Below are 27,375 nucleotides of genomic sequence, written 5' to 3'. Positions count from 1 at the left end.
TCAAAAAGAGTGTCATTAATATTCATTTAGGGGATGGTGTCAGGTTTATGTTAAATGGTGTGCATTATATTCTGTGTTCTGATTTGTTAAATCTGTGACTGTTCAACCGCTTCATGCTGACAGTGTTATTTTCTCAGTGAATTTTATCATAAAAAGGGCTCAATCTGGAAGTGAGCCATTGATTCCTTACCGGGTCCTTAGAATGCAGCCCTATCTCAGTGTGTCGCATACTTAGGACTTTCCTTACTTGTCAAACTTTATGTTACATTTGATTGGGCCTTATGCTAATACCCAATAATGCCCTAGTAACACTATTTTTGCCTTCTCAATGAAATTGCTTCTCATTATTAAGCCTTCTAACTTAAACTTTATCTCCAAAAGTTTTATTTAACTGATTCTGCTACCTAGTTTATTCATGATTTTGATGCTGTTTGGGGCACATTACCTCAAATATTCTTGAGGATACCAACACCCCCAGATTAAGGGACACATTGAAGATGGCTGAAAAATGTAGATTGTCTGTTGAAAGGGTTGTTTTGGATATGATATGGTAATTTTGAACCACTATGAATTGATCGACAGGGCATGCACGATTTTTCCTGATGTGGAGAAGAGAAGTTGGCACCAAGATACTCCTAGTATTGCTACAGAATGTGTTGATGAAGTATCTGATAGGGAACATTGAGAGGACTGCTCTAAATTGGTGAGTGTAGGACAACAGGGTAAAGTGAAATTAGGTAAAGTGAGTGCAGGATTCTCACAATTAAAAGAATCATATAGACTAAGAGTAGTAAGAAGACATGTGGTGGAGGTGTAGAATGCGCAGAAATGGAACAATGGAAACCTCACTTTTTACCAGCATGGGGAAGAGTGTGCAGGAGCAGAAAGAGATGAAGTTGGGTGTAGTGGAATGATGTTGATGACTGATAATGAGCTGAAAGAAAATCAGTTTGCTGGAGGAGTTTGCGAAAAAGAGAGAGACTCGAAATAAGGACTACGGAAACCAAAAAGCAGAGGTTATGCAGGAAGCATGTTGGATTCACCTGAACTGAGTTCCTGTTGATGGTCACATCTTCAAATGGCATGTAGAGCTCCACAGAGGCTAACTGATTGTATTTGGGCTGAATCAGTCAAGTTCATATTGAGCAAGCATGTCAATACACTGTATCATTGCAATGTTTGTGTTTCCACCTCATGACCCTCTCACTTGGTTTTATAGTTCTGTTTATGGTTAGTTAAGTTTAACATAGAAGCCGTGATTTGTGTTACAATTTTATAACTTATACCCTTTGTCTTCAGCAAATAGATTGATGGCACATTAGTTCCCTATTGGTTCTTTGGGGTCAAGAGTGGCAACCTGTGGACAAAAGTTAAAGGAATGCTATGCGGTTCAAGAATCTAATAGATAAAATAAGGAGCATGGAGGAGAAGCTGTGTGCATTACCATTGGCAATTTATAATGAAAGCCTCAAAATATGTTTTGCTTCTCATTTACATGTTGATCACTATATTCAATATATTCAATCAAAGCCCCCCCCCCCCCAAGGATCAAGCTTACAGCCTCCTGGAAGGGAGAATGGTCTGGTGAAGATGAGTTGGCATCGTGCTAGTTTGGTGGTTGGAGAGTGAGTGACTGGCTGGCTGAGAATCTGGCTTAATGGTTTAAAATGAATATGTAAAGAGAAGGGGTCCCCTGAAACTGGTGAGAAGTGCACCTAGGCAGGGAAATACAAGCTGTGAAGTTCCTAAGGCCACTTCAATAAAAATCTAAACAGAAATGATACTAATATGAATGTAATAAAAAGTAGTGACACAAAAATTAGAAAAATACAAAATTATTTATTACAATGTATGTCTTTTTTAAATTTATGTATATGGGCAATTATATAAAAACATATAAACATATAAATAACAAAACATAAGCTGTAAATTATTCTGACTGTATTCATTCATCCACACAGTCAATCTTCATACTCTAACGCTTATGGTATGTTATAATAGAGTGTCAGCATCCCAAATTTCTTAGATGTCTGACAACCATAAATGAGGAAGATGTTTACAGCAATAGATCTCTTGGACTTCTATATCTGAAGGGTGGTTTCCAAGATGTCTCATTTGAGACACTCTATTATAACATACCATAAGCGTTAGAGTATGAAGATTGACTGTGTGGATGAATGACTACAGTCAGAATAATTGCCTATATACATACATTTAAAAAAGACATACATTGTAATAAATAATTTTGTATTTTTCTAATTTTTGTGTCACTACTTTTTATTAAATTCATATTAGTATAATTTCTGTTTAGATTTTTATTGAAGTGGCCTTAGGAACTTCGCAGCTTTTAAAATGAATTTGTACACAAGTACCTGCTTACAAGGCCTGCAGGAGTTTCGGGTCTGGCTAGAGATAGATCGAAATGTCTGCTAGAGCTCATGTAGTGCTAAAAAATGGTTCATTCATTCCATGCTTGATCTTCTTTATGGGCATTACATTGGGAAGCAGTTGTGCTAGACCACCTATGGAATAATCCAATTTTTCATAATTGTTGGATACAATGGGTAGAGGCATTGAATGCCCCATTATACATACAATAAAAAGAGTTTTAAACACAATGAAGACAATTTTGGGTGGAACGTTGGGCCTTATGTACGAAAGGAAACTGCATTTCTAATGGACCGAATCACATTTTTGGTCTGTTAAGAAATTAATCACTGCCTTTCCATATGTACAAAGGCCAAAATGCGATTTCTAGCCATTTTGGGATTCCCTAAGTAGGAAATCGCAAATAGGAATTTCCTATGTGTGATTTCCTAGGCACATGTACAAAGCATTTCTTAAATGCAGAATGGGAATTTAGAAAATGCTATTACCATCGAATCCAAGTCAATGGTAACCATGTGCAAATTAGGAAAGGGCCCCCAAAACTGCAGCTTTGGTAATGCCATAAACCGGACACTCGCCCCAGGGCATTTGTGTGCTTTACATGTGCACCACTTCTTTTGGGGGTGAATCAAGGGGGCCTTAGGCCCATAGGCACACTTGGATTCGCATTTCCTAATTTACAATTTCCTAATAGGAAATCGCAAATTTTGAAATGCTAAACCATTCGTACCCATGGGAATGTATGGTTTAGCATTTCCTAAACAGCGATTTCCTAATAGTGATTGTGACTGTAGGAATCAATATAAGGAAATTGCAATTTTTGTACATTCCATTTTGCATTTCCTAAATAGCGATTTCTAAGGATTCGCAAGTCAGGAAATGTAGATTGGAAGTTTTGTACATATGGCCCAGTATGTTTTCCAGTGCACAGTTCTAGGTTCCTAACCTCCACAACCTCCTGAGTAAGCTTTGGACTGCTCTACCCCTCAACTGTTAGTTCAAGTGCAGAAGGTTTGCGCTTGGTGCTTAGTTGTGGCCTGATGATTAATTGGACCTTCTGATTTGGCTCCACCGCTTTGATGATCTTGTTTCACTGGCATTTGATTGAGTGCAAGTGTGTTATCCCACCTCGGAACTAACAATCCGATCACAGCTTATAAATGACGGAGCCACAGATAACTCAGCCCACACGTTAAATAGAATATGAAGGGGATTTCTATAGTGTAACCCTCAAGCTAATCCAATAGGCAATGTCTTTTTAATTGAGAATGCAGAATGGATGGAGAATTAGTTTGTTAACTCTGACCATTGCCTTAGTTAACTTTGTGATAGCCATCATAGTTCTGTTTGACAACCATCATAGTTCAGAAGGGGTAGAAAGTTCTGGTATTCATTGTGTAAGTCTTCCATGGCAGTTGATAACAATGGTGGGTGGGGTCTATGCTGCAGTAAACCGGATTATCTAGTTAATGAGAATGGTTCTCCCTGGCGCATGCCAGAGTCCATACTTTTAGGCCTGTGCTTACTACCGCATCCTGCCTAGTACATAACTACTAGCTGATCTGTCTAGCTCACTGTACCGTGCATGTATCCTATGAGTAACCGGCACTTTGCTGCCTAGCGCTTTATGTGTATTCACATGCTAGATGGCAAGATGTTGCAGTGGGTTCTGGCTGGTACAGCAGCACCAGTGTAAGCCAAAGAAAGCAGCTACTGGAAATTGCTGTGGAGCTGTTCATGAGAGGTGAGAGGCAGAATTATGGAGCAGAACAGAAGATGAGTGCTTTAGAGGGTGAGTGTCTGCAAGCTCTTAAGAGCCAAAGTGTACGCCACACAACTAGTTGTGCATATGATGTGTGGTTGTGTCGAGGTTTGCAGGTGAAGGCTAACTGTGGGAAGCACACCGCAATGTAACTCAATGAACAGCTTGTGTCATTAATGCATGTTCGCACCAATCTGTGAAAAGCCTCCTTACAGAACGCTGACTATCGAGGCTCCCAAGCGGAGGGAGAGGACCCCACCTAAGAATGATGGCTGAAGCATGAAGAAGTCATGCATGGCCATCATTAAATTAGTAGACAGCATGTCTTCAGCCAGTGCCTCAAGGAAAACACAAGGGGCGTTGTTAACATCCATTTGGTACAACGCAAAACCCTAAATACTGGAAGCCCTGCCACGCCCCTCAGAGATCCAGTTCCACACTACCAGAACCATTTTTACAACCCTCACATACTACCAGCAGAGCTCCCACACACACACACCAGAGTAGCAGTCACACAGTACCAGACGCACTCGTTCACTCCTTACAGTCTAGTAGTCACTCACTACCAGCAGCTCTCTCAAGGACGAGCAGTCAAATACTATCAACAGCAATCTCACGCCACCTGCAGGCTACCTACAGGGCCGGACTGGCCGTAGTGGCACCGGGCATTTTTCCGGTGAGCCGGAAGGGCGGGGGCTGAGTTTTGACCCATGGGGACTTGTTTTGTTACTAAGGCCCAGTTTTGCAGCAGAGCTGCAATATCTGCCCCCTGCAACAAAAGCGGCAGCAGTGCTTGACACTAGCACCCCTGTACCCCATCGGGCCAGTGGAGCGGAATTGCCAGGGCTGGTTTCTGTTCCCAGTCCAGCTGTGGCTGCCAATCATAAATTACAGATAATGCTATAACACCCATATTGAAGTAGCAATTTCATACTATCAAGAGCACTCTCAAACCCCTCACGGGCTAGCAGTCACATTCTACTGGAAGCACTCTCCTGCCTCAACATCCGCTTCATACACTACCAGAAGCCTTTATGCACCCCTCAAATACTACCAATTTGGGCCTCATATACAAAGAATTGTTCAGTTAACTTGGTTGCAAATTGTGCTCCAAATTTACCAAATCCTTCTCTGATGTAGCAAACTGACCTATTTACTAATAGCTCGGTTCACAAAATCCAGAATCATAGACCTCATTCCATGTATTATATTATATTAATGAGACCCACTACCATTGGCCACAATCACAGGGATGGTGGCCTGCTGGAGTCAGCAGATCTCAATGTCTGCGATTGCTTTTAAATAAAGCATTTTTAAAAAAACGCAGCCCGTTTTCTTTCAGTAAAAGATACACAAACCATGGACCACTGCCTACTCCTAAAACAGGTTTTTTCAACATTCACAATGGAGAAAGGTCCATTAGGAACCCTGTCCCGTCTGTGAGTGAGTTTAAAACTCCTTGGAGTTTGTGGTAAAATATTAATGATTTGGGACTGGATTTCAGTTGCAGAACATTAATACATACTAATCTTGCCCCTTCGAAATACCATTTCCTTATTGTTTCCTAATCCCATTTAACAATACAAAACCTTTTTCTGAATTGTTAATTGGGTTTAGTAAATTTCAAAAAGTGTTTTAGCAGCTGCAACCACTCGGGGTTATTGAATTTGAGGGTTTGTAACTGTACACGAGACTCAGAACTTATGCACACATTAGAGTAGCAGTCACACACTACCAGAAGTATTTATACACCCCTCCCAATCTAGATGTCACGTACTACCAGAAGCACTCTTAAAGACGAGCAGTCAAACACTGTCGGCAGCATTCTTACAGCACTCCTAGACTACCGACAGAGTGGGAATTTCATACCATCAACAGCACTCTCCAACCCCTCATGGACGAACCGCGACTCTTTACCGGAAGCAGTCTGCCACCTCTTCCAGACGGATGTATGATGTTACAACGCATGCTTTTACAACGCAGGCTGTTACAACAAAATTTTTTCAACGCAAATGCAGTGACAACGCAAGTCTTTACAACGCAAGTCTTTACATCGACTTGCACTAGATGGCGTGCTAACATTAAAAAAGTGTAATTTACTATTCTAACTCCAGTCCACGTAACAGTAGGGAAGGTGTTTGGATAGTAAACTACACTATTTTTAATGTTAGCACACCATCTAGTGCAAGTCGATGTAAAGACTTGCGTTGTAATGGCATGCGTTGTCAATGCATTTGCGTTGTAACAGTTTCGTTGTAATGGTAGTGCGTTGTAAAAGTTGCGTTGTAAAGGTTGTTCCCCCTTCCAGACGACTAGAAGTCAGGAGCGACTCCTCCGCTATGGCGAAGGAGCTTCGCCCCACTGTTGAAATGCGGCAGTCAGAAGAAAAATAAAATGTCAATAGAACAATTTTATTGTCATTTTGTTTTTATTTCCAGTCCGCGGAGGTAGGCACTAAAAGTGCACATGTCGGTTTGGGTGGCCTTCCACGTCCGGCCAAACCGACATGCTCACTTGGATATCTCTCGGCTGTTCCTCGGAGATACCATAGTGCTCAGGGGCACACGCTCCCAGACCGTGCTGGAGCGCAAAACCGTTCAACTCCTCCCAATCCCAGCGCTTCTCTCATGCTGGGAGATGCGCTGGGATTGGGTGGGGCCTGGGAGCCTGTGTCCATGGGAGTTGTAGTGCCGGGATGGGAGCAGAGGAGCAGCACAGCACGGGAGCAGAAAATTGCGGCGGCCAGCAGGAAAGTTGTTTATATTTGTTAAAATATTTGTTCCCCCTCCCCCCCCCCACACCTCGGATTGGCAGCAGACACCCCTGCTAGAAGCAGAAGCAGTCCCACGCCCCTCATAAATTAGCAGCAAAATCTGGCTAAATTTAAGTAGCTCTTTAGCAATTGGTGAGATTGTGTGTGAATTAGTATCGATGGATGAGTAGGTGACAAGAACAATAAGTAATGGGTAGATGAATAGAGGCACACGTGTATGTGTGATTGACTAAGTGCCTAAATGATGAGCCACAGAGTGTATGGACGGACGATGAGTGACTGTATGAGTGACTGAATGAATCGAAGTATCCAGGAACTTTCAGCATAATCTAGACCCATTGACTTTACCAATTGTTTAGTATTATCAGCACGACAAAACAGGAAGGCTGAAGTGATGTAAAAAAGTTCGTAGGAAGACCCCTTAGTAGTCTGCCACTGACGAAGAAGGCGTTGCTGAGTTAAGATTATTTTTAATATGGTCTGTGATGCAGTAAGCAACATTACAGAGAATTGGATGCAGTTGTTTTTATTTTTGACAATAATGCCACTGTTGGCTGCTGCCAGAGCTTTCGTGTGACAAGCCTCTGCATGGTTTGGCTCATGCATGTGACCATTCTTTGGGATTCCTCTATAGCTTTGGCCAGGGAAACTGTCTGTACGTGTTCTTCGCATGAAGTCTCTGACATGATTACTTGTGTTTTATACCCTGGATTTCCATTAAGGGGCCATGTTTTTGTCTGTTGGTTGGAGTGTTGTAACAGAAAGCTAGCACTTTCACCCGGAAAAAAAGTGCATAGATTCTGGACACAAGACCACAGTGTATAAATGCGGACACGCATCAATACATCTCCTACATTAATCTATTTGTCAAACAGCAAAAGGTCCGTGCTTCTGATCCCAGCCACAGAATAGAGGCAAGCAAATTAACCGAATAAGCATTCTCTGAATCGGTCACAAAAATGTCATATGCGCTTCAATCAAAATGACTTTACTTCTCTACATCCTTAAACCTCACATGTTCCACTTTTATTTGAAATGGAGTGGCCAGATTTTCCGGATATACAGATTTGTAATAACACATAAATGATATGAGTACTCATTTAAAACCTTCCCTTGACGTTTTATATTTTTTCAATACATTTGACAACGTGGGACTGCAACCAGGTAAATACGAACCTTCACAACAATCCAGAGCGAGAAAATATTTTTATTTGAAACAACACATTTGGTGCATCTTTCTTTTTCAAAAATAGAATAAGCAAATATAACAAAATAAAAGACACCCGAAAAGACACCCTGAAAGTTAGAAAGAGGTACTGCAAAGTGGGTGACCCCACTTTGGCAAAAGACGTGGACAAGCAAATCAGACTGTATGCAGACCTTTTCAGAAATTGATTAACATTTCAAAATTCATGGCAAGCATTCCATCTTTAAACGCACTAGCTATACCAGAGAGCAGGCATGGCCTACTGGATAGCATGCTAGTTACATGAACAGAAAGATGGGGCACATCAAAGATGAGAACTCATGTGGCATTGCCTTTCCTGTACCCAATGATCATAAGTCCGAATGGGATGTTGTCAAGCTCCACAGTGTGGCTGGCAGCATCAATGCCAAAATCATGTTTCCCCCAGGAGTACTCAGTGCCCGGGAAACGTTTCCAACTAATATTTGAAAGAAATTTTCCATCAAATGTAATTTGAGAGAGAGCTGAGGTCTTTACTACCAGGACTGCTATATTCTTCTCTAGGTGTGGATTGCCAATGACCTGGTAGCTGGTGCCATAGTGAGTCATGTCTGGGATGCTCATTAGGAATGGCTCATATGACCGCTCGCCGATTTTCCCCCCTGTGCAAAAGTACATGACCAGGACCCCAGCACTGGCTGTGATAGAGACTGTGTCGGATTCTGATAATTCAATCTTCAAAACTTGACCTGCCTTTAAGGATTGGCTTAACTTGCGTTCTCCCACTTGATAACTTAATTGTGTGTATTGTGAAGCAACAATAAACACTATATCTCTTCTCCCTTGGAATGCTAAACTCGGGACAAAGAATTGTGTGCCCCAACGAGAAGTGGGAAGGAGCTGGAAGGAAACATGACATGGGGTTACTTTCCCAGAACAGCTATATCCACTGGAAACAGCAACAGGTTGAGTCGATTCAATTCTGGTGCCAGATAAATCGTCGGTGCTTTGTAAGTGGACCTCTTGGAAAGATTCAAGGCTGAGACTAAGTGTGTTTCCGGGTGTGTATGTTTTCCCCTGATATTGCACACTTCCAGTTAGATAGATGTCAACCTTATTTTTACCTTCATAATTAGTAACAGAAAACTCTTTCTTATCGCCCTTTTCTCCTACAGATGGTGTTACCACATAATACTCGGATCCCACTTTTTGCAAAGGAATTATTTCTGATGTTTCTGACTGGGCGCCTCTGAGAGTTTCAGTTACAACTGAAATTGGTTTGTCTGACTTAATAACAATAGAAAAGGTGCCTTTCCCTATCACCAGCATCTCCGCAGGGATGGTTATTGAAACAGCAGCCGTCTGTCTCTTGCTCAGGGTAAACTCCCTCTTCCATTTGATTAACTCATAGACAAGGCTGACTTTGGTTTGGTCCTCATATGCAGTGACGCGGAACTCCAACTTCACATCCTTTTGGTTAAGGACTGTTGGGCTAGGGATGACAAATTCTTTTCCAGCAGGAGCCGTAGGCTGTTCACCTAAGAACATCAAAATAAAGAGAAGTCATATCAATACAGTGGTATGGTATGTCAAATCATATTACTTTGTGATGCTTATTTCACATTAAATGCATTCTGCGTGAAAGCTTCAATAGGGCTTCCAATTAATTGCTACCTATTTCTACCTTCTTTGGTCTATTATATTTTTACATTTTAGAAATAATCTATTTAAGAAGAAAGGTTTTCAAATGCATCGCTGTTTTCCAGAATAAAATGCTACCTCTCTGTAAGTAAAGTTCTTTTACATATGGTCTTAATCTGATTTCCAGTATAATGGATATGAATCAACTAAGACATGGTGAAAATAATCCACATATTTCGATGGAAATGACCAGTGGTGGCTCCTCCTCTAAGGGGAAGGAGCGTTGCCCCACTGCCTTGAAGCAGCTTGACTTGCGGCAACTTTATGTGAGGGGGTGGGGCTGCAGAGCAGGAGAGGAGTGGTAGAACTCTCGGGCCGCCCAAAACAGTCATGCGCACTTTCCCTGTTCTCCATGCAGGCTGCATTACAGCCTGCATGGAGAACATGCCCAGGCCCCCGGTCCCTGGCTGAGCACTGAACTACAGCTCTCAGACCAATCACAATTCTGTGATTGGTCAGGGGATCCTGGCTGTGTTTCCTGGAGTCCGGAGGAGAGCAGGAGAGGAGACGCGGGACCGGCGTCATGGTAAGTGTATTTTCTTTAACATTGTGCCTTGCACCCCCCTCCTATCGCTCGCCAGCCACAAGCCATGCTGGAAATTACTATTTTCTACTTCCCTTTGTTGAAGCTCTACCCTCATATTTAAAGGATACCTGAGACTTTCTTGCACATATATCAGGCATAACTTGAAAAAAAGGCATATTTGTTGATCACAATAGAAGTATGTGCACTCTATAGAAGTATTGAACACACAAATGGGGTATAGGTCTGCAAAACATTTTTTCGTGCTAGGGCCATGGTATATTGGATGGACCATGTTAACCATGATCTTGTCTTGTCAGCACAATAAATCTTTTTGGTTTGATTAGAAGATAAACCTGCAGGGACCGGGAATGGTTAGAGGCACCTGTTTTGGCCCCAGCTGTGCCAATTTGGTAATGGGCTGGTGGGAGGAGCAGGTTGTCTGGGCACCAGAAATGGAACAATACAGTTCCCATGTAATAACATGAATAAGATTTATTGATGTTCTTTTATCATCAATGTTAGATTTACTTGCTAAGTCAGAGCTTAACCCCTTCAGCGCGGCGCGGATTTCCGCGCCACGCTGAAGGTTCTGTGCGCGGGCGGGGCCATGACGGAGCGGTTCCTTCATGCGCACAGCGCAACCGACGTGCATGGCGGAACCGCTCCGTCATGCGCGTCGAAGGGGTTAACCACAGTGAGGATACACAGGGTATTGACATGAAGGACTTCTGCATTTGCGGAAATTGCAGCACCTGCAAATTTAGCAGAAATGTGGCCAGGCACGATGTACCATCTTCCAATAAACCTGAATATATTAATTATGTTTAGACATGCTAATCCGATTTTGTGGTCTGCATACTATGTCGCTGTGGATTATGATACATTGGTAGCCTCATCCACCAGGTGAAGAAGGGAATACTGGAACACAAGAGAGATATAGAGGGTACAAATAATTTGTTCCTTGTGGCCCATTCCTTTGAGGATCAACATGACAGTGAACCTAGGATATTGAGGTTCTTTGTCATAGAAAGGATGAAGGAGACTAAAAGAGGTAGTGACAGAGAACTCCGATTTAGGCAGGTAATCTCAAGCCTACATTTTCAAAAAGGACTCAACCAGATGAGGAGTTAAATGTTCACTTAGGCTGAGTTCATTTGGACAGGAAATAATGCTATGTATTTGGTACTGTGATTTGGCTGTAGCTCCTCTTGGCTTCAGCTACAGTCCTGTATGTTTTTAAATTTGGATTTAGAGAAAGTAAGAGTAGAATATACTTGTTTTGTATGTTTTTCAGAAAACAAGAACATTGAAGTTTTGGATACACCTCAGTGACATAGTTGCAATTGAGTAAGTTAAGAGTTTCTTCTTTGTTAGTTAGAATACTTATTGATAATTATCTTTGTGGTACAGCCCACATGGGCATGATAGGTTTAGTTATGCTTTCTGGTTTGTGATGTGGTATAGGCATGATTGTTCTGGTCTTCATATTATATGGGGTACTAAACTTTTGTGTTCAATATTCCCACTTGAATGTGAAGCTGTTTTCATGTATTTACTATTCATTATTGGTGTTACCTGCCTCCTATTCTATCCACCATGGTGACAGTTTCCAATATTGTAGCATGCCCAATTATTTGTCCTTTGTCTATGTTGTATTTATTTACTTTCTGTACTTCAAAAGAGTAGTTATAGACAATGACCGACATATGTGATTGTGGGATACTAATTTATGGTAATGTAGGAAAGTGGGTTATTAGTAGGTGAGGGTATTCACACTCAGTAGGTAATAATTCCACATTCAGTTATAGGTCCAGTCAAGTCTCAGTAAATGAATCCTTGCTCAACCCTCGGTAGCTTAGCAAACAAGAAGTCAGGGTTAACTTAGGAAACAGGTATGCTTAAAGCATATAATGCCAACATATCAGTAAATATGTAAAAAACATGGCACAATAAATATCCAGCCACACTAAAGAATATATATTTTTTTAAATTACTCCAAAATGACAAAACCCAATGTAGAGACGTAGAAATAGAAATGTGTAAAGATTAAATAAACAATTGTGCATTTGAATGTGAAAAAAAGCATAAAGTGTTGCTGTACCGAGACAAAGTCAAAGTTTTAGGCTGACTGCGAAGGACTGTGGATCGGATAGGCTGAGGGGCTAGGTTTTAGGGCCTGATTTAGATTTTGGCAAATGGGTTACTCCGTCACAACCGTGACTGATATCCCATCCGCTGAACTCTAAATGTCATTATTTCCTATGGGATTTATATTTCAGCAGATGGGACCTCCGTCACCACTGTGCAGGAGTAACCTGTCTGCCGAAATCTAAATCAGATACTTAGTATTCTTTTTAGAGCTTCACGCTTGATGACAAGTCATCGGGTTCCTCAGATCCGAAGTTCAATTCGATGACTGCTGCAATGCGATGCCTCGGAGAGCCTTAAGAAGTTTTTGTCCTCAATGGCGAGGATCTCTGGAGCCGGTCGCCTCCTGGAGCTTTTCTGTTAATTGTTGCAGAAAGTTTACAAACTTTGAGGTCTTGTTGTTTCTGAGTTATTTTAGGGAAAATTAGGGTCCAGTAGCACTAGCCAAAGGTTCAGAGACCCCGGATTGCCTCTTGGGGGCTAGGACTCAATTTCCCACAATGTACCTGCACCGTCCAGGAAACATCCAGTTGCAACTGGTCATTTGGGGTGATCCTCTCTTTTGCGGGTAGGGTGACTACTTTCAGCTCTGTTTTACCTATTTCTTATCAGGGAGTCCATGCCTTTTCCGTAAAGACAGGCACAGCCTTTTCTTTGTGGAAACTTGGGAGTGCATCAGGTGCAGTCCTTCTTTTTATGACGTTCCTGGCAAAGACCTGTGGAGTTCCTACTGCTCTCTCCTATTTATCCTCCATTCTGGGATGGCAGGATGAAGGGACACCCCAACCGGTAGGAGTAAAGTTATGTCCCTCTTCTATGACCACTTCCTGCAAAGTGAGGCATATTTTCAACCCAGAATACACTGTTCTCCCAAAAATCATAATGAACAAATTCTCTCCAGAGGTGTAGCTAACGTCTAAGTTCATGCACATTCCAGCCCCTCTCCTAATCTCATTGGGGGGTTGGGGGCTCTCATATGGCTGAAGGCCAAGGAAGTGGAGATGGCCGGGGCCCTATGACATCTGTTTTCCTGCCTTTGAAGTCCAGCTTATATCCCTAGCTCGCCCCCTTCCCCTCTCTGGCTTCTCAGAGAATATCCATGTCCATACATTGGCTATTGTTGCAGCCCCAAGCTTCTTCACACCTACTCAGGTAGCAACTTGGCACAGCCTGTAAAAGGGCTGACCAATCAGCAGAGGCTAGTACATGGATTTATTAAGTAACTTCAGGACAGTAAGTTCTAAAACCACTTTCCTGTTATAATAGCTATAAAAAGTTAGACAGTGACAAGTTGTTGGATTTATTATAACCATTATTTTGATACGTTGAATGACATGTCTAGCTAGCTTCAATCGAAAGTTAGACTTTATTGTTTTATTAAGTTTAGTAAAGATTTCCCATGTTAGTCTAGAGAGCTAGCTAGCTTTTTATAACAATGCACCCTACCCTTCGAGCATCTTGGTCAGACCCTAGGGGTGAATTACATGTAATAAAAAGCTAGTTTTGGACTTGCTAAGACCAATGACTGACAACCGTGAGCAAGGCTTTCAGCTGAAACCCGTAGGGTGCTACAGGTCCCTGCAACAAATTTTCCACTTGTTGTACTACCGTGAGTACGCTGCCTTGACTGTGTGTTCGCCAATTTCAGAGTACATGTATATAGGGAAAAAGAACACACACTGTGAATCTGAATGGTCGTATCACAGTGCATACCATAACACCAGTCAAAGTCAGTCCATAAATATGCAACCAATGTAGGAAGAATATTATGCAATAAAGGTGAATCTACTACAGCCAGACGAAGTAAATAATCTGTGGGAAAACTGTAAATTTATCTGGATTGCATAACTATCTGCATTTCCTTTTACCCTTGCACTATATATCATTGCAGCACACTCACACAGCCGACGCACGCTTTGCTTCTTCCCTGTTGCACTCTGGCGCTTAAGCTGGGCCTCATTTATGATCAGACTCTTCCCATTTACTGCCTGGCTCTGAGCCTCTGTGTGCAACTTTGTTATAAGTTCCTGTTCATTCCCTTCCCTTTGTCCCAAGACTTTGCCCTTATTAGACAGATGCTGTTCCTCTCTTCAGTCCTTGAAAACGCATTGCCCTGTCTCCTATCTGTCATGCTGCCCTGCGCTCAGCCAGATCCTCCATACCAATGGTATCATGTAATGTTGTACGCTTGTACATTGTTCACATATATGTATTGCTCTTTGACTAAGCTACTTTGGAAGACTCAGGGGCTAGCTTATTGCTTGTAACGCAATGATCATGCAATAAACTTTGTTGTTGTTCTTGGCCATTGCCTCTGCCATTTCTACGTCACATTTAGCTGTCTGTCTTGTACCTGTTCATTTTAAAGTTAGTGTTTCTTCCCAGTAAGTGATTCTACATTGGCACTTACAAAAAGATTAGGGAGTGAAAAGTTCTTCAACTGGAGCCGCTTGAAGGGTCTATATAGAGGTTAGACAAGAGGATCTATGTAGACAGGCTTCCAGGAGGATAGACAAACTTGGCCAAAGTCCAGCAAATCCAGGATGGGTCCAAAAATTGTCAAGTTGCTGAGGCTTGACATGGCCTCACCATAGTGAATGTTTAGTTGAAGCCCAATCTAAAATGCAGTTCTTGGCCTAAAATAGAAAGAACTCCAAGACAGGTGCCGTGTGAGACAATGAACACAGGGGACATTTGAATCAGATTTTTCTTACCAGGAACAGATTTCACTGCTCCCACTTAAGTGGTAATCCAAAATGGAGTTCCAGTTCCTTTACTCTTTAAAGGAAAATAACCCTTCAAAGGAACAGCTTCCAAAAGCAGGAAGTCCTGATCATGAACAAAAATCACAAGACTGGCAAAACATTGTAAACCTTACATCTCATATCTTCTGTACATGAAAGAAAGAACTAAATCAAATTTTTAATTTGTGGATCTTAGGCAGTACTAACCTTATGATGTAAAAATTATATCTATAATAGCTAGACATGAAATGATAACACATATTTACTAATTTTGTGGAAAAAATTTGCTTCGGTTTATTATGATATTGGCGAATAACGAGGACGTCCAAGCCACTTAGGAGCTGGTTTAGATTTGATCGGACAGGTTACTCCGTCACAACGGGGACGGATATTGCATCCGCTGAAATATAAATCCCATGATATAATATGAAATGGGATTTATATTTCAATGGACGGGATATCAGTTTTTATTGTGACTGAGTGATGAACCAAAATCTAAATCAGACACTAAGATATATATCATGACTGTTGGAATAAATATATCTACTTCATAGTTTTATAAAGAAACAACTGACTTGCAATTAGTTACTAATCTGAACAGTAAGTGGTCATTTTAGCAGAACATATAGTTATTGAGGTCTGTTCATCAAAGGTCATTTACACAAAGTAAGATGACAATACCCAAGTGAGAGTTGTGGGATATATCAGTTGACCATCAGATTGATTTGACCCGGAATACACCTTGTCAACACCCAAATTGCATCAGTGAGAACTATCTGATCGTTTCAATGTCATCTAAAATACATTGTGATGACAATGATAAAAGTTTACATCAGAATAACAGAGCACTGTAGTGGTATCTGTTGTGGAAGAATAAGCATGAAACATTTTAGAGAGGGAGTGTGCTCAGGGAACAAGCTGAAGAGTACTGTAAATGAGAAAATTAGACAATGTTTGAACACGCACAGGGGACTGCATATTGACATGAAGTTAGGACACATGAAATCCTGACAACACTTTGAGATTGTTAAAAATGGTTTCTCTAGTTGGCAAAGGTGTGCACTTTGTCCAAGTAAGGAACACCACTATAGTCAGGGTAAGCTAGATACCCACTAAAAGCTAACCTGTGCTCACCCTCTGATAGCTTGGCACAGAGCAGTCAGGCTTATCTAAAGAGGCAATGCATAAAGTATTAGTGCAAGACACACACACAGCGGTTACACCACAATAATACTCCACACAGGGTTAGAAAAATAGATTATAATTTTATGATCAAAAAAACAACTAAGTCACAAGACTCCAATAAGTAGAAACAGAGTTATGAATTTGTTAAGAATATTTAAATATAAAGTGATTGGAGTCATAACGTGCCAACCTGGGATATCTGGTCGTGCTTGAATGTGGTAAATCCAAAGTTCAGGCCAAACGTAATGAGGCGCATGTCGAATACAGGGAATATCCTTGGCCTGCTGAGAAAGTACCTTGGACAGAAAATTCATTGTTGTTGTCGACCCCTTGGATGTAGGTGACTCGTCACTTCCGATACGTGCAGTTGGTGAAGCTTCGCTGGCGAACCCCTTTGTGATGCAGTCCGTTGACATCGAGGCCACACAGTCAACAAAGAGATGTCCTTGAGCAGCAATGCTTTGGGGTTCCGATTGGCGCAAAGGAAACAATGCATCTATTCTGATGGGTTAGCACAGAAAACTCAATTCCGAGGGCCCAGGACAAGGTTGGCACCACTTGGCAAGTTGAGACTTACAGATGGCAGAGTCCAGATGCTGTTGCAGTGTTGCAGGAACCCTCTGATGTTCCTGAGACTTCAGAACAGGGGCAACCAGCAAGCCCTTGGAGTCACTCTGGGATCAAGTTAGATGGTTCCAGTCATTTCCTCAGCAGGGCAAATTAGCACGCAGCACAGCTGAGCAGAAAAGTAGTTCTTCCAGAGCAGCAGTTAAGCAAAGTGGCAGTCCTCGTAGCAGCACAGCAGTGATTCTTCCTGGTAAAGTTCTTCATAGGTCCAGTAGTGTACTGTCTTAGTGGGGTCGAATATCCAGTACTTATACCCAGCTGTGTCTTTGAAGTCAGAATGACTTCACTGAAGGGTCTTTGAAGTTCAAAGAGGTCCTTCCTTCCCTGCCTTGCCTCCAGCCTATTGGTAGATGGTAATCAGCCCTTTTGTGGGCACAGAACACTGCCTACTCAGGTGTAAGTATCAGCTCCTCCTTCCCTTCCTGCCCAGAAGGAGTCATCAGAATGCAGATGAGTATTCAGACATATCTAACCGTCCTGTGTTTGTGGCTGTCTAGCGGGAATTCACAAAGTGTTACTGTCATCCACTCCAGACCTGGAACAGTAAGAGTAGAGACATGTCCTCTTTCTAAAAGTTGCATTTCTGAAACAGTAATGTTAAATACAATTTTACCAGTGAGGAGGGTTTATCATTACTATTCCAAATTTAAAAAACATGATGCAGCTACTCCTTTTGAATCAGGAATTACAACTTAGAAGTGTATTAAGAAATTTCAAATGTTAACCTGTGAGAGGAGTTTGTCTCACAGCAGTGAAAAACAAATGTAGGAGTTTTTCACTACCAGGACTTTGAAAACTTAAAAGCACATGTCCTACCTTCTAGTTACACAGCACACGGCCCCATTGAGTTACCTAGGGTCTACTCTAGGGTGACTTATGTGTAATAAATGGAAGGTTTTGGCTTGGCAAAGGGTTTTTAAACATCAAGTCAAAGTGGAAGTAAAATGCACAAACAGTCCCCCAGTGGCAGGCCTGAGACAGGTTTGAAAGGCTATTTTGTGGGTGGCACTAGTAGCATTTAGGCTTCAGGCCCTGAGTGTATGGTATTCCACTCTACAAGGGACTTACAAGTAACCTAAATGTGGCAATTGTGTCTACACCAATATTACCATGTTCAGGGAAAAAACACATGAACTTTAGCCTTGGTCAAAGTGCTCAGAGTCCTAAGGAATCTGCAAAAAAGAGGAGGTAAGCAGCTAAAACAATTAGGGGAAGACCATCCTAAGAATGACAGGTCTAATAATAACTTATAGCTATAACTATAGTTCTCAAGTCTAAATGAGACGTGCACATTCCATGTTTCTCGGAGAAGTTGTCATGGATTATTGGGCTGGGAATAACAAAGCCCTTCCCCACAGGGGCAGGTGACTTTTTACCTAGAAGAAAAAGATCGCTTCATCACTAGCCTATCAATCTGATTTGTAAACTATATAAAGTATTATTTACCAGGCAACTTAATTAGAAAAACAAAAAAGTGATGGATCAAAAGTTATTTTCCAAACGGTGCCACTGAAGACTGGTACTAGCAATAGAAGATCTGCCTTGGCCTTTGCCAATAATGGTATTCCTAGCCCTTATTTTATTTTTTCCATCATGTATTTTATGTTTAGCATAGAATGACTTTGCATTTTATTGAGGGACCTTTTGTTTTGAGATCTAGGTGTGAAATAGTATTATAGCAAGCAGCTAACTGGACTGTTTAGTACTACATTCATTGTAGCACAACCTATATCCTCGAAACTCCAGCACTTGCTGAATTGATGCATCTTAGTTCTTGTCTTACAAAAGATACCTCTCCCACCACAAATCAAACAATATTCTTAACCCCTTCGCCGCGGCGCGAATTCCGCCGCGGCGCTGGGGGGGGGTTTCGGTGAGCGCGGCGCCACTGTGCTCATGATGGAACCACGCCGTCATGAGTCACGGGCGAGTTGTGCTCATGACAGATTGGTTCCGTCATGGCGCCGCCCACTTATGTTACACGCCCGCACAGGCGGGGAAAAGGCGCCGCGTGTGCAGAGCGGCCGCCAACGGCCGCAGCATGACGGAACCACTCCGTCATGAGCACAGCGCGACCGTGGCTCATGACGGAACCACTCCGTCATGAGACACGGTCACGCTGTGCTCCATAAAGTCACTCGGCATCGTGGATCTAGACAGAATAGGTCCCGATAATGTATAAAAAATTGTAGGACGAAGGATTTTTATTTGCCTTTTGTATTTTTTCAATTGTGTTTTGTGCAACACCACATTTAACAGTATACGTGTCATGCACTGATTATGTCTTTAGAATAATAAGATGTGTTATATGTGAGATTTGTAAATATTGTTACATGTGTCTACACTCTTTGTGAAAAATGTTAATGAGGTGCATGTTGTCAACATTGAGCAAGAAAAACTCAGTGAACATAAGAAAGAGTTACCAAGGAAAAAAACGAGCCCAGAGTTAATAAACATGAATTCTGAAGGCATTAAGAATAATGTTTGATTTGTGGTGGGAGAGGTATATTTTGTAAGACTAATTTTGTATGTGATTCTAGCCTCTCTAGTCCAGCATTTGAATCACACCCCCTTCTTTTGCTCTCCACATCTTACTTCTCAGCACAGGAGAAACATTTGCAATAAATAGACAATGACACATGCACTTTGTCCTGGTCATTTTTTGTTTCTCACATCTTTTTTTAATTAATTTTAATTAATTTCTTTACTAGTTTGCCTGGTCTTTATTTATAAGCTTGACAGGACAGGTATCACTTGACAGTGAGAGATAACCAGAAAAAGAGGTTTAAGATGTGGTATTGAGAGGTGACAAAACCAGTGATTTTAAACAAGGACAGTATTTATACAAATACGAACTAAAAATACTAAGGGGCAGATCTACAAGAAACTAACGCAGTCAGTGCCACAATTCATTTTGCTGCACCACACTGCGTTACTTTTGAAACACCAGGATGCAACATATTTACAACAATATGTCACATCTCTGTGCTTCCCCCTGCGTGGGCTCCCAAACTGCTGCCATGCACCAGCGCAGGCATCCTTGTACCATGGTGCAAGGATGCCTGCGTCATGGGGAGATTGTTTTTGTGCAGGAAGGGGCATCCTCCCGCACAAAAAAAATCACTAAAGGCATTTTCCTCTTTCAATGTGTGCTGTAGAATGCAGCACGCATTGAAAGAGGAAAAAACAAGGATAAATGAAAACATTTCTCCTCGTTGTGCCTTGCTACCCCACCCCTAGGGTGTCGTAGCATTCAGATGCACGATTCCTCGTAAATCTGGAAATGTGCCTCGTTCCATGGGTGTTGGAAGGGAACACCCACAGCAACATCCATGGACCGCCCCTTCCACGCAAAGTGCTGCGTCTAAAGGGGCCATATTTACAAGGACAGGAAAAGCCATGCAGGGTGGCTTTTCCTGTCCTTGTACATATGGAGCAGTATCATGCGCCACCAGTATGTCACAAAAAGTGATGTACTGGTGGCACAAGGGGCTTGTAAATCTGCTCGTAACTATTTAATATTGAAAGTCAAAAGGAAAAAGACACCGAAATCAAATTATTAAACTTCAGAGAAATGTTAGTTTGTTACATACATATAAATGCATTTTCTGTATGTGCAGTGGCACTGGAATGTGGGATGTGCATATGTGCTATTTTTATTTTTGTGACTTCACGAGTGGGCACCCATTTATGATTACTTTAAAGATGATGTTAATGGTTGAAAACCACAGAAGAAAAGGCACTTTTAATGGCTAAACCGTTGAACCAAAAAGGTGCCAGCTCAACTATGCTGACCACTGCCACTATAATCTTTTTCAGGCTATTACAAGTAGGCCATACTATCCAATAAACAAAGAGCACAAAAGATAAGGGGCTTCAACTTGATTTTGTCTTCTTTTTAAAAAACACCAAATGTAGGACCAATTAAGTTATGGTTAGGAAGCCAACTAGCAAAGGATATGTCTTGACAAATGTGCATAACCAAGGGTGCGCACTAGATAGGACTGAAACATTTTGACGATGACATTATCAGGACTCATAACTTAGTCTATAGTGCCCTTGGGTTTTACATCATAGGAAAGAGAGGTAAAAATGAAGGAACATAATCTTAACCTATCCTGACTCATTTTCTACTACATATCTCACTTATTTACCCCAGACATTGAGGAAATTGAGAATTGTGACATTTGTCCACTGAGTAACTATCCAAGATCAGGGAATAGTGTTGCATGTTTCGTTTATTGACACTTCAATTAATTTGTGTGCTACCCATGCACCAGAAGTACAGTAGTGGTTAAGAGGAAACTGATGGTGAAGTATATCACTAAATGTGGGTCAAGGTTAACACAGTTGTTTAATAAATAGCAGAGGAGTACTTTGAAAGTGTTATATAACCGTCAGAAATGGGGTCCCTAGTAGGCAGAGGTATACACCTTGTGCAAGCAGGGTCTACCACTATTGTCAGGGTGAGCTAGATACCCTCTAGAAAATAACCTGTGCTCACCCTCTGGTAGCTTGGTACAGTGTTGTCTGGCTTCTCTAAAGAGGTATTGTGTAATATAATTCTGCAACACACACAAGCCCACTAAGACATTGAAAACTCCACAAAAATACTCCACACACAGTTAGAAAAATAGATGATATATTTATGAATAAAACAAGAACCAAACAACAAAAATCCAATACGTAGAATTTTTAAAGAATGCTTCCAACTATAGTGCTTAGAGTCCTAATGCCCCAACCCGCACTAGACCAGGTATATATAAAGTTCAGACCAACCACGATGGAGCACAGGCTGGCTACAGGATTCAGCAGCTTCTGCTGTAAATATACATTTGATGGAGGAAGCGTTGACTTTGAAGACCCGATGTGAGGAGCAGGGAAGGCGAAGCATCATCATAGATCCCTGGGATGTAGGCGATACATCAGTTCTGATCCACCCAGTCAGTGAAGCTTCATCGACGAACCCCTTTGCAATGCAGGCAATGTGTTCTCGTCGAGCCATGCAGTCCATCGCAGCTGAGCCATGCAGTCAAATGAAGCGATGACCTCGACCAGCAACTGCGTCGAGTGAGATGCATCAGTTCAAATTGGAGCAAAGTCACTGATGCTTTGATTCTGCTGGGTCAGCACAGAAAAGCTCACTTTCAAGGACCCAGGATTGGATTGGCACCCCTTGGAAGGGCAGGACTCACAGATAGCAGGGTCCAGGTGCTATTGCATTGTTGTAGGAAGTCCTTATTGTCCCTTAGACTAGCCCCAGAAAAGGGAGTAATCAAGCAAGCCCTTAGAGTCACTCTGGGTTCAGGTGAGATGGGTCCAGTTCTTTCCTCATCAGAGCAGAGGGCAACAGACCACACAGCAGAGCAGAAAAGCAACAGGCAGCACAGCAGAGCAGAAACGCAGTTCTTCTAGATCAGCAGTCCTGGTAGCAGCACAGCATCTCTTCCTCCTGTTAGAGCTCTTCACAGGTCCTGTAGTGTATTGGCTTGGTAGGGGCAGAGACCAGAACTCATACCCGGTTGTGCCTCTGAAGTGGGGATTACTTCAAACAAGGGTCTTTGACCTTCGACCCTTGGTCTGAGATCTGCTCTTCCCCAGCAGCCCGCTGTGCCGTGCTCTGCCTCTGACTCCACCCGGGCAGGGTTCGAGACCGCACCGTGGCTCGTGCACCTTGCTGGTGCACGTTCCTGTGCTTGCCCTTCTTGTTGTGCTGGTATTGTTTTCTTCGTTCTTGTCCTTGTGCTGGTATTGCTTATTCTCTGTTTTTTGCGGTGATATGTTTTTACTGTGTTCCCCTGCGTTGTGCTCTTTCTGTTGACTCACTTTGTGCCCTCCCGTTTTTTCTGCTGTGCTGGCTTCTGCTCAATCCCCCCCCCCCCGTTTTTACCACCGAATCCTCAGCCCCTGACCTCTCCCGCCTCCCAGCTGGACGTCCCTCCCCTTCCCCAACTCAATTGCAGCCACTGCACAGTTGCACAGTGGATGTGCGCAGCAAGCGAGAGAAGAGTCACCTTCAAAATCCTCACCCACACCTACAAATGCCTACACAACAACGGACCCAAATACCTCAATGACAGAATCAACTTCCACGTACCCAAAAGAAACCTCCGATCTTCCAACCTCGCACTGGCCGAAACGTCCACAGAGCCGGAGTAGGCGGAAGATCCTTCTCTCACATTGCGGCCAAGACCTGGAATGAGCTACCGGCAGACATCAGACGCGCCAATCCCTGAACACCTTCAGGAAGAGTCTCAAGACCTGGCTCTTCAGCTAATGACTGGCCATGCCTGGGATTGGCTCAATTCCTTTCTAGAGGATCGCACCCTGCAGATTTGGATGCCACCATTTTCGTCGGCCCATTGAAAGGTGTCCACAGGAGTACCGCAGGGCTCTACTCTGAGTCCTCTGCTCTTTAATATTTATATCACGCCCCTAATTTAGCTTGCGGAGGAGCTGGGAGCCAAGATCATAGCCTATGTAGTTGATAACTGGCTCTTCACTTGGAAGGATAATGACCTGTCCTCGGAAATAGCCCAGAAATGTCTCTCTACCGTTTTCAAATGGCTTGCACTAGCACAGCTGAAGTGCAACGAGGACAAGTCAGGGGTCCTTCTGTATGGATCCTTCCCCCCCATCTTTCAGGGAAACTTTGTGGCCCTTAGAGTACCCTCGGCCCAACTCAGTGGGTAACCCTGCTAAGAACTTGGGGGTTTGGTTTGCTGAAGACCTTAGGTTCTCCGTGCAGATTAAGAGGCTTGCTGGGGTATACTTTGCTACTCTCAAATCTCTTCGAAGTTTTTTCCCTTGCTTCCTAGGTCAGCCAAAGAAATGGTGGCCCATGCTCTTATTCTGTCACGCATCGACTATGCCAATGCTCTGTACATTGGCATCCCTGGCTACCTGTTAAAAAAATTGAAAACAATACAGAATGCGGCGGCCAGACTTCTGCTGAGCATTTCAAGAAGGTCAAGCGTTAAACTGCATCTGCGGGATCTCCATTGGCTCCCAGTGGCCCACAGAGTTCAATTCAAAGCCCTTACTATGGTTCACAGAGCCTTATATGGATTATGGCCGACGTATCTTAGGAAGCGCTTTGCCTTCTATGTCCCCTGCAGATCTCTGCGTTTGGTCGGGTAATTGCTGGCTGTGGTCCCCTGTTTCCGCAGGACGCATTTGGGGGATTGCCCTCTTTCCGTCAAAGCAGCGGTAGCCTGGAACTCCCTTCCCATAGAACTTCAGAACACTCAGGATCCTAGGCTATTTAAGAAACAATTAAAGACCCTACTCTTTAATATGCCGATCTGAACCTCAGAACCTTCACTCTCACGGTCGCCACCCGCGCCGGGACACTCTTGTCTGTGTGCGCTATAAGTGCATTATAACATAACATAACATAAACGGACCTGCGGACCCAGCGCCTTGAGACCCCCATGGGTGAGTAAGACGCTTACAATCCCCTGATTGAATGATTGATTGATTGAAGTGCACAGAGGTCCTTTTATCCCAGCACTAGCTTCAGACTATAAGTAGGGGGTACTCAGCCCTTTGTGTTGCAACAGGACACTACCTATTCTGGTGTAAGTGTCAGCTCTCCCCTCCCTTCCTGCCAAGGAAGAGCGATCAGAATGCAGATGATTATTCAGATACACCTAACCGTCCTGTGTTTGTGGCTGTATAGAGGGAATGCACAAAGTGTAGCTGTCACACACCCCAGATGTGTATTGGAGTTAGGCTACATGCACACACAGCAGTGAGAGCAGGGAAATGTCCACTTTCAACAATGTGGCATTTCTAAAACAGTAATGTTAAATTCAAATTACCATTAAATAGGATTTTTCATGAGGATTTATCATTAACGTTCCAAAGTTCTAAAACATGATGCATCATTTCAAATCGGGACTTCCAACTTAAAAGTGTATTAAGAAATTCTCAATACTAACTATGAGAGGAGTAGACCTCACTCACAGTAGTGAAACATGAAATTAGGTGCTTTTCACTTCAGGACAAGGGCAACGTAAAAGCACATGTCCTACCTTTTATTTACACAGCACACTGCCCTATGGGTTACCCATGGCCTACCTTACAGGTGACTTATGTGTGATTAAAGGGGAGGTTTCGGCTTGGTAAAGGGTTTATAAATGCCCATTCAAAGTGGAAGTAAACTGCACACACAGGCCCTGCAGTGGCAGGCCTGAGACCGGTTTGAAAGGCTAGTTGTGTGGGTGGCACAATCAGTACTATAGAACCACTAGTGGCATTTGGGGTACAGCCCCTTAGTGTATGGTATTTCACTCTACAAGGGACTTACATGTAACCTAAATATGCTAGTTGTTTATATACCAATATTACCATATTGAGGAAACAAGCACATGCACTTTAGCCCTGGTCTGCAAAGGTAAGGTGCTCGGAGTTCTAAGGCCAGCAAAGATAATAAGCAAAAACAGGAGGTAAGCAGGCAGCCTATTTAGGGCAAGACCACCCTAAGGATAACTGGTCTAATAATAACTAACATATATAGCTATAGCACTCAAGTTAAAATGAGGTGTGCAAATCCCATGTTTCTCGGAGAAGCCTCTAGTACTTTTTGCTGTATATATCAGCGGTTATAAACTTTCCATCGGAAACAAATGGGTATTTCATTAGCAATGATTTAATGTACTGTACCCCAATGGAATGTCCTAGTATGTTAGTTAAAGCCAATCGGTCTGTATATGGTAGTAGCACTGTGCTGTTTTCCCATCAAAATGTTTTTTTAGCTCAAAGGTCACTATGCAGTGCTTTTGATGAGACATTACAACAGAAACACCTAAATGATAAGCACACGCCATTAGCACTATTGCTTTTCTAAAATTACATTCCAGGATAAGTGGTTAGAATACTACATGGTAAGCTAGACATATCATAAAACACAGAAAAAATGATAATATAAAAATGAATTTACCACTAGTGGGTCTTGCTGGCTCTTCAATGGCAGGCTGCTTTGGAAAACCAATAATCACTAGTCCAAAGGGCATACCAGGAGCTTCCACCACATGGGTGGTAGGCTCGTTGCCAAAATCATATATTGCTATGGAGTACTGAGTCCCAGGGATTGGTTTCCACTCAATATTAGAAAGTGATTTTCCATCGAAGGTAATTAGAGGCACTGCAGATGTTTTTACTATGAGGATTGCCCGATTCTTTTCCAAAGTGGGGTTACTTGGAAATATATACTTGGGGCCATAATTTGATTTGTCTGGAATGTTGAGTAAGTAGCTTTCATATAACCTGTCTCCAATTTTCTTTGCTGTGCTGTGATATGTCACTTGGACTGGTTTATCGGCTGTGATGAAGATAGTGGTGAATTCTGGTATTCCAATCTGGGTTACCTCTCCCGCCTTCAAGGTCTGGCTTTGCCTGTGGTCTCCTACTTGAAACTGTATATTAGTAGGCTGGGACGCGACAACAAACACCATGTCAGTATTTCCCGGATTTGCCAATGAAGGGAAGAAGAAATCTTGCCCCCATTGGGTGACTGGATTCAGCGGAGTAGAGACTTGGTAGGATGGCGTGACTGACTCAGGGCTGCTATAGCCACTGAATACTGTAATGGGTTTTGTGGCTATGATTCTGGTGCCTGACAAATTGTCTTTGCTTTCCACATGCATTACCTCAAAAGGTTTGAGGGAGACAGTGATTTTACGTCCTGGTTTGTAAGTTTGCCCTTCATAAACCACAGTTCCAGTCAGGTAGATGTCAACATTGTTTGGTTTTTGGAAGTTGACAATTGAAAATTCTTTATCATCATCGCCTGATTTCCCAGGAGGTGTCAGCACATAATACTCAACTCCCTCTTGTTGCAAAGGAACAGGTTTAATGGTCTCAACACGGGAGCCTATGTAGATTAGAACTGTGAGTGATATTGGAGTGTCCGATGTAATGATGAATGGGGCAGTTCCAGTCTGTTTTAGCAGCATCCCAGGAGGAATATTTATTGTGATGGTGGTCGTCTGCCCCTTTTGTAGGGTCACCTCTTTCTTTAATTTGGCTGGTTCATAAATGATGGTGACAGTTGTTGGCTGTTGGGCCGTGACTTGGATCTCAAACTTCACAGGATTCTTCTCATCATGGATTGTTGGGGTGGGAAAAACAAAGTCGGTCCCCACAGGGCCTGGTGACTTTCCATCTAGAAGAAAAAGATCACATCATCACTGGCCCATCCCTCTGAATCCTAAACTATATAAAGTATGATTTACCAGGCAACCTAATTAGAGAAACAAAAAAGGGATTTATAAATGAGTGACGGAAATTCAGCTACCTCTACTTAATCTGGGCTGCACTTGAGTCCAACGT

At 42.6% G+C, this 27,375-nt stretch overlaps 1 protein-coding gene across 1 annotated transcript in view; it reads right to left on the bottom strand.

The window, feature by feature from the left end:
• Positions 1-8,112: 8,112 nt before the first annotated feature.
• Positions 8,113-27,375, bottom strand: part of LOC146809134 (uncharacterized) — a 277,381-nt gene continuing 258,118 nt past the window's right edge. Inside the window, exons 32-33 of the mRNA XM_085615949.1 lie at positions 25,985-27,208; positions 8,113-9,647 (exon numbers count right to left, since the gene is read on the bottom strand). Of these exons, the coding sequence (XP_085472075.1) occupies positions 8,449-9,647; positions 25,985-27,208 (2,423 nt within the window). The 3' untranslated portion in view covers positions 8,113-8,448. The remainder of the gene's footprint in view (positions 9,648-25,984; positions 27,209-27,375) is intronic.

The sequence above is a fragment of the Triturus cristatus genome, chromosome 7 (assembly GCF_964204655.1).
Source record: "Triturus cristatus chromosome 7, aTriCri1.1, whole genome shotgun sequence".
In the NCBI taxonomy this organism is placed as follows: Eukaryota; Metazoa; Chordata; class Amphibia; order Caudata; family Salamandridae; genus Triturus; species Triturus cristatus.
The sequence above is the reverse complement of the archived record's forward strand: the minus strand, read 5'-3'. Positions and strand labels throughout refer to the sequence as shown.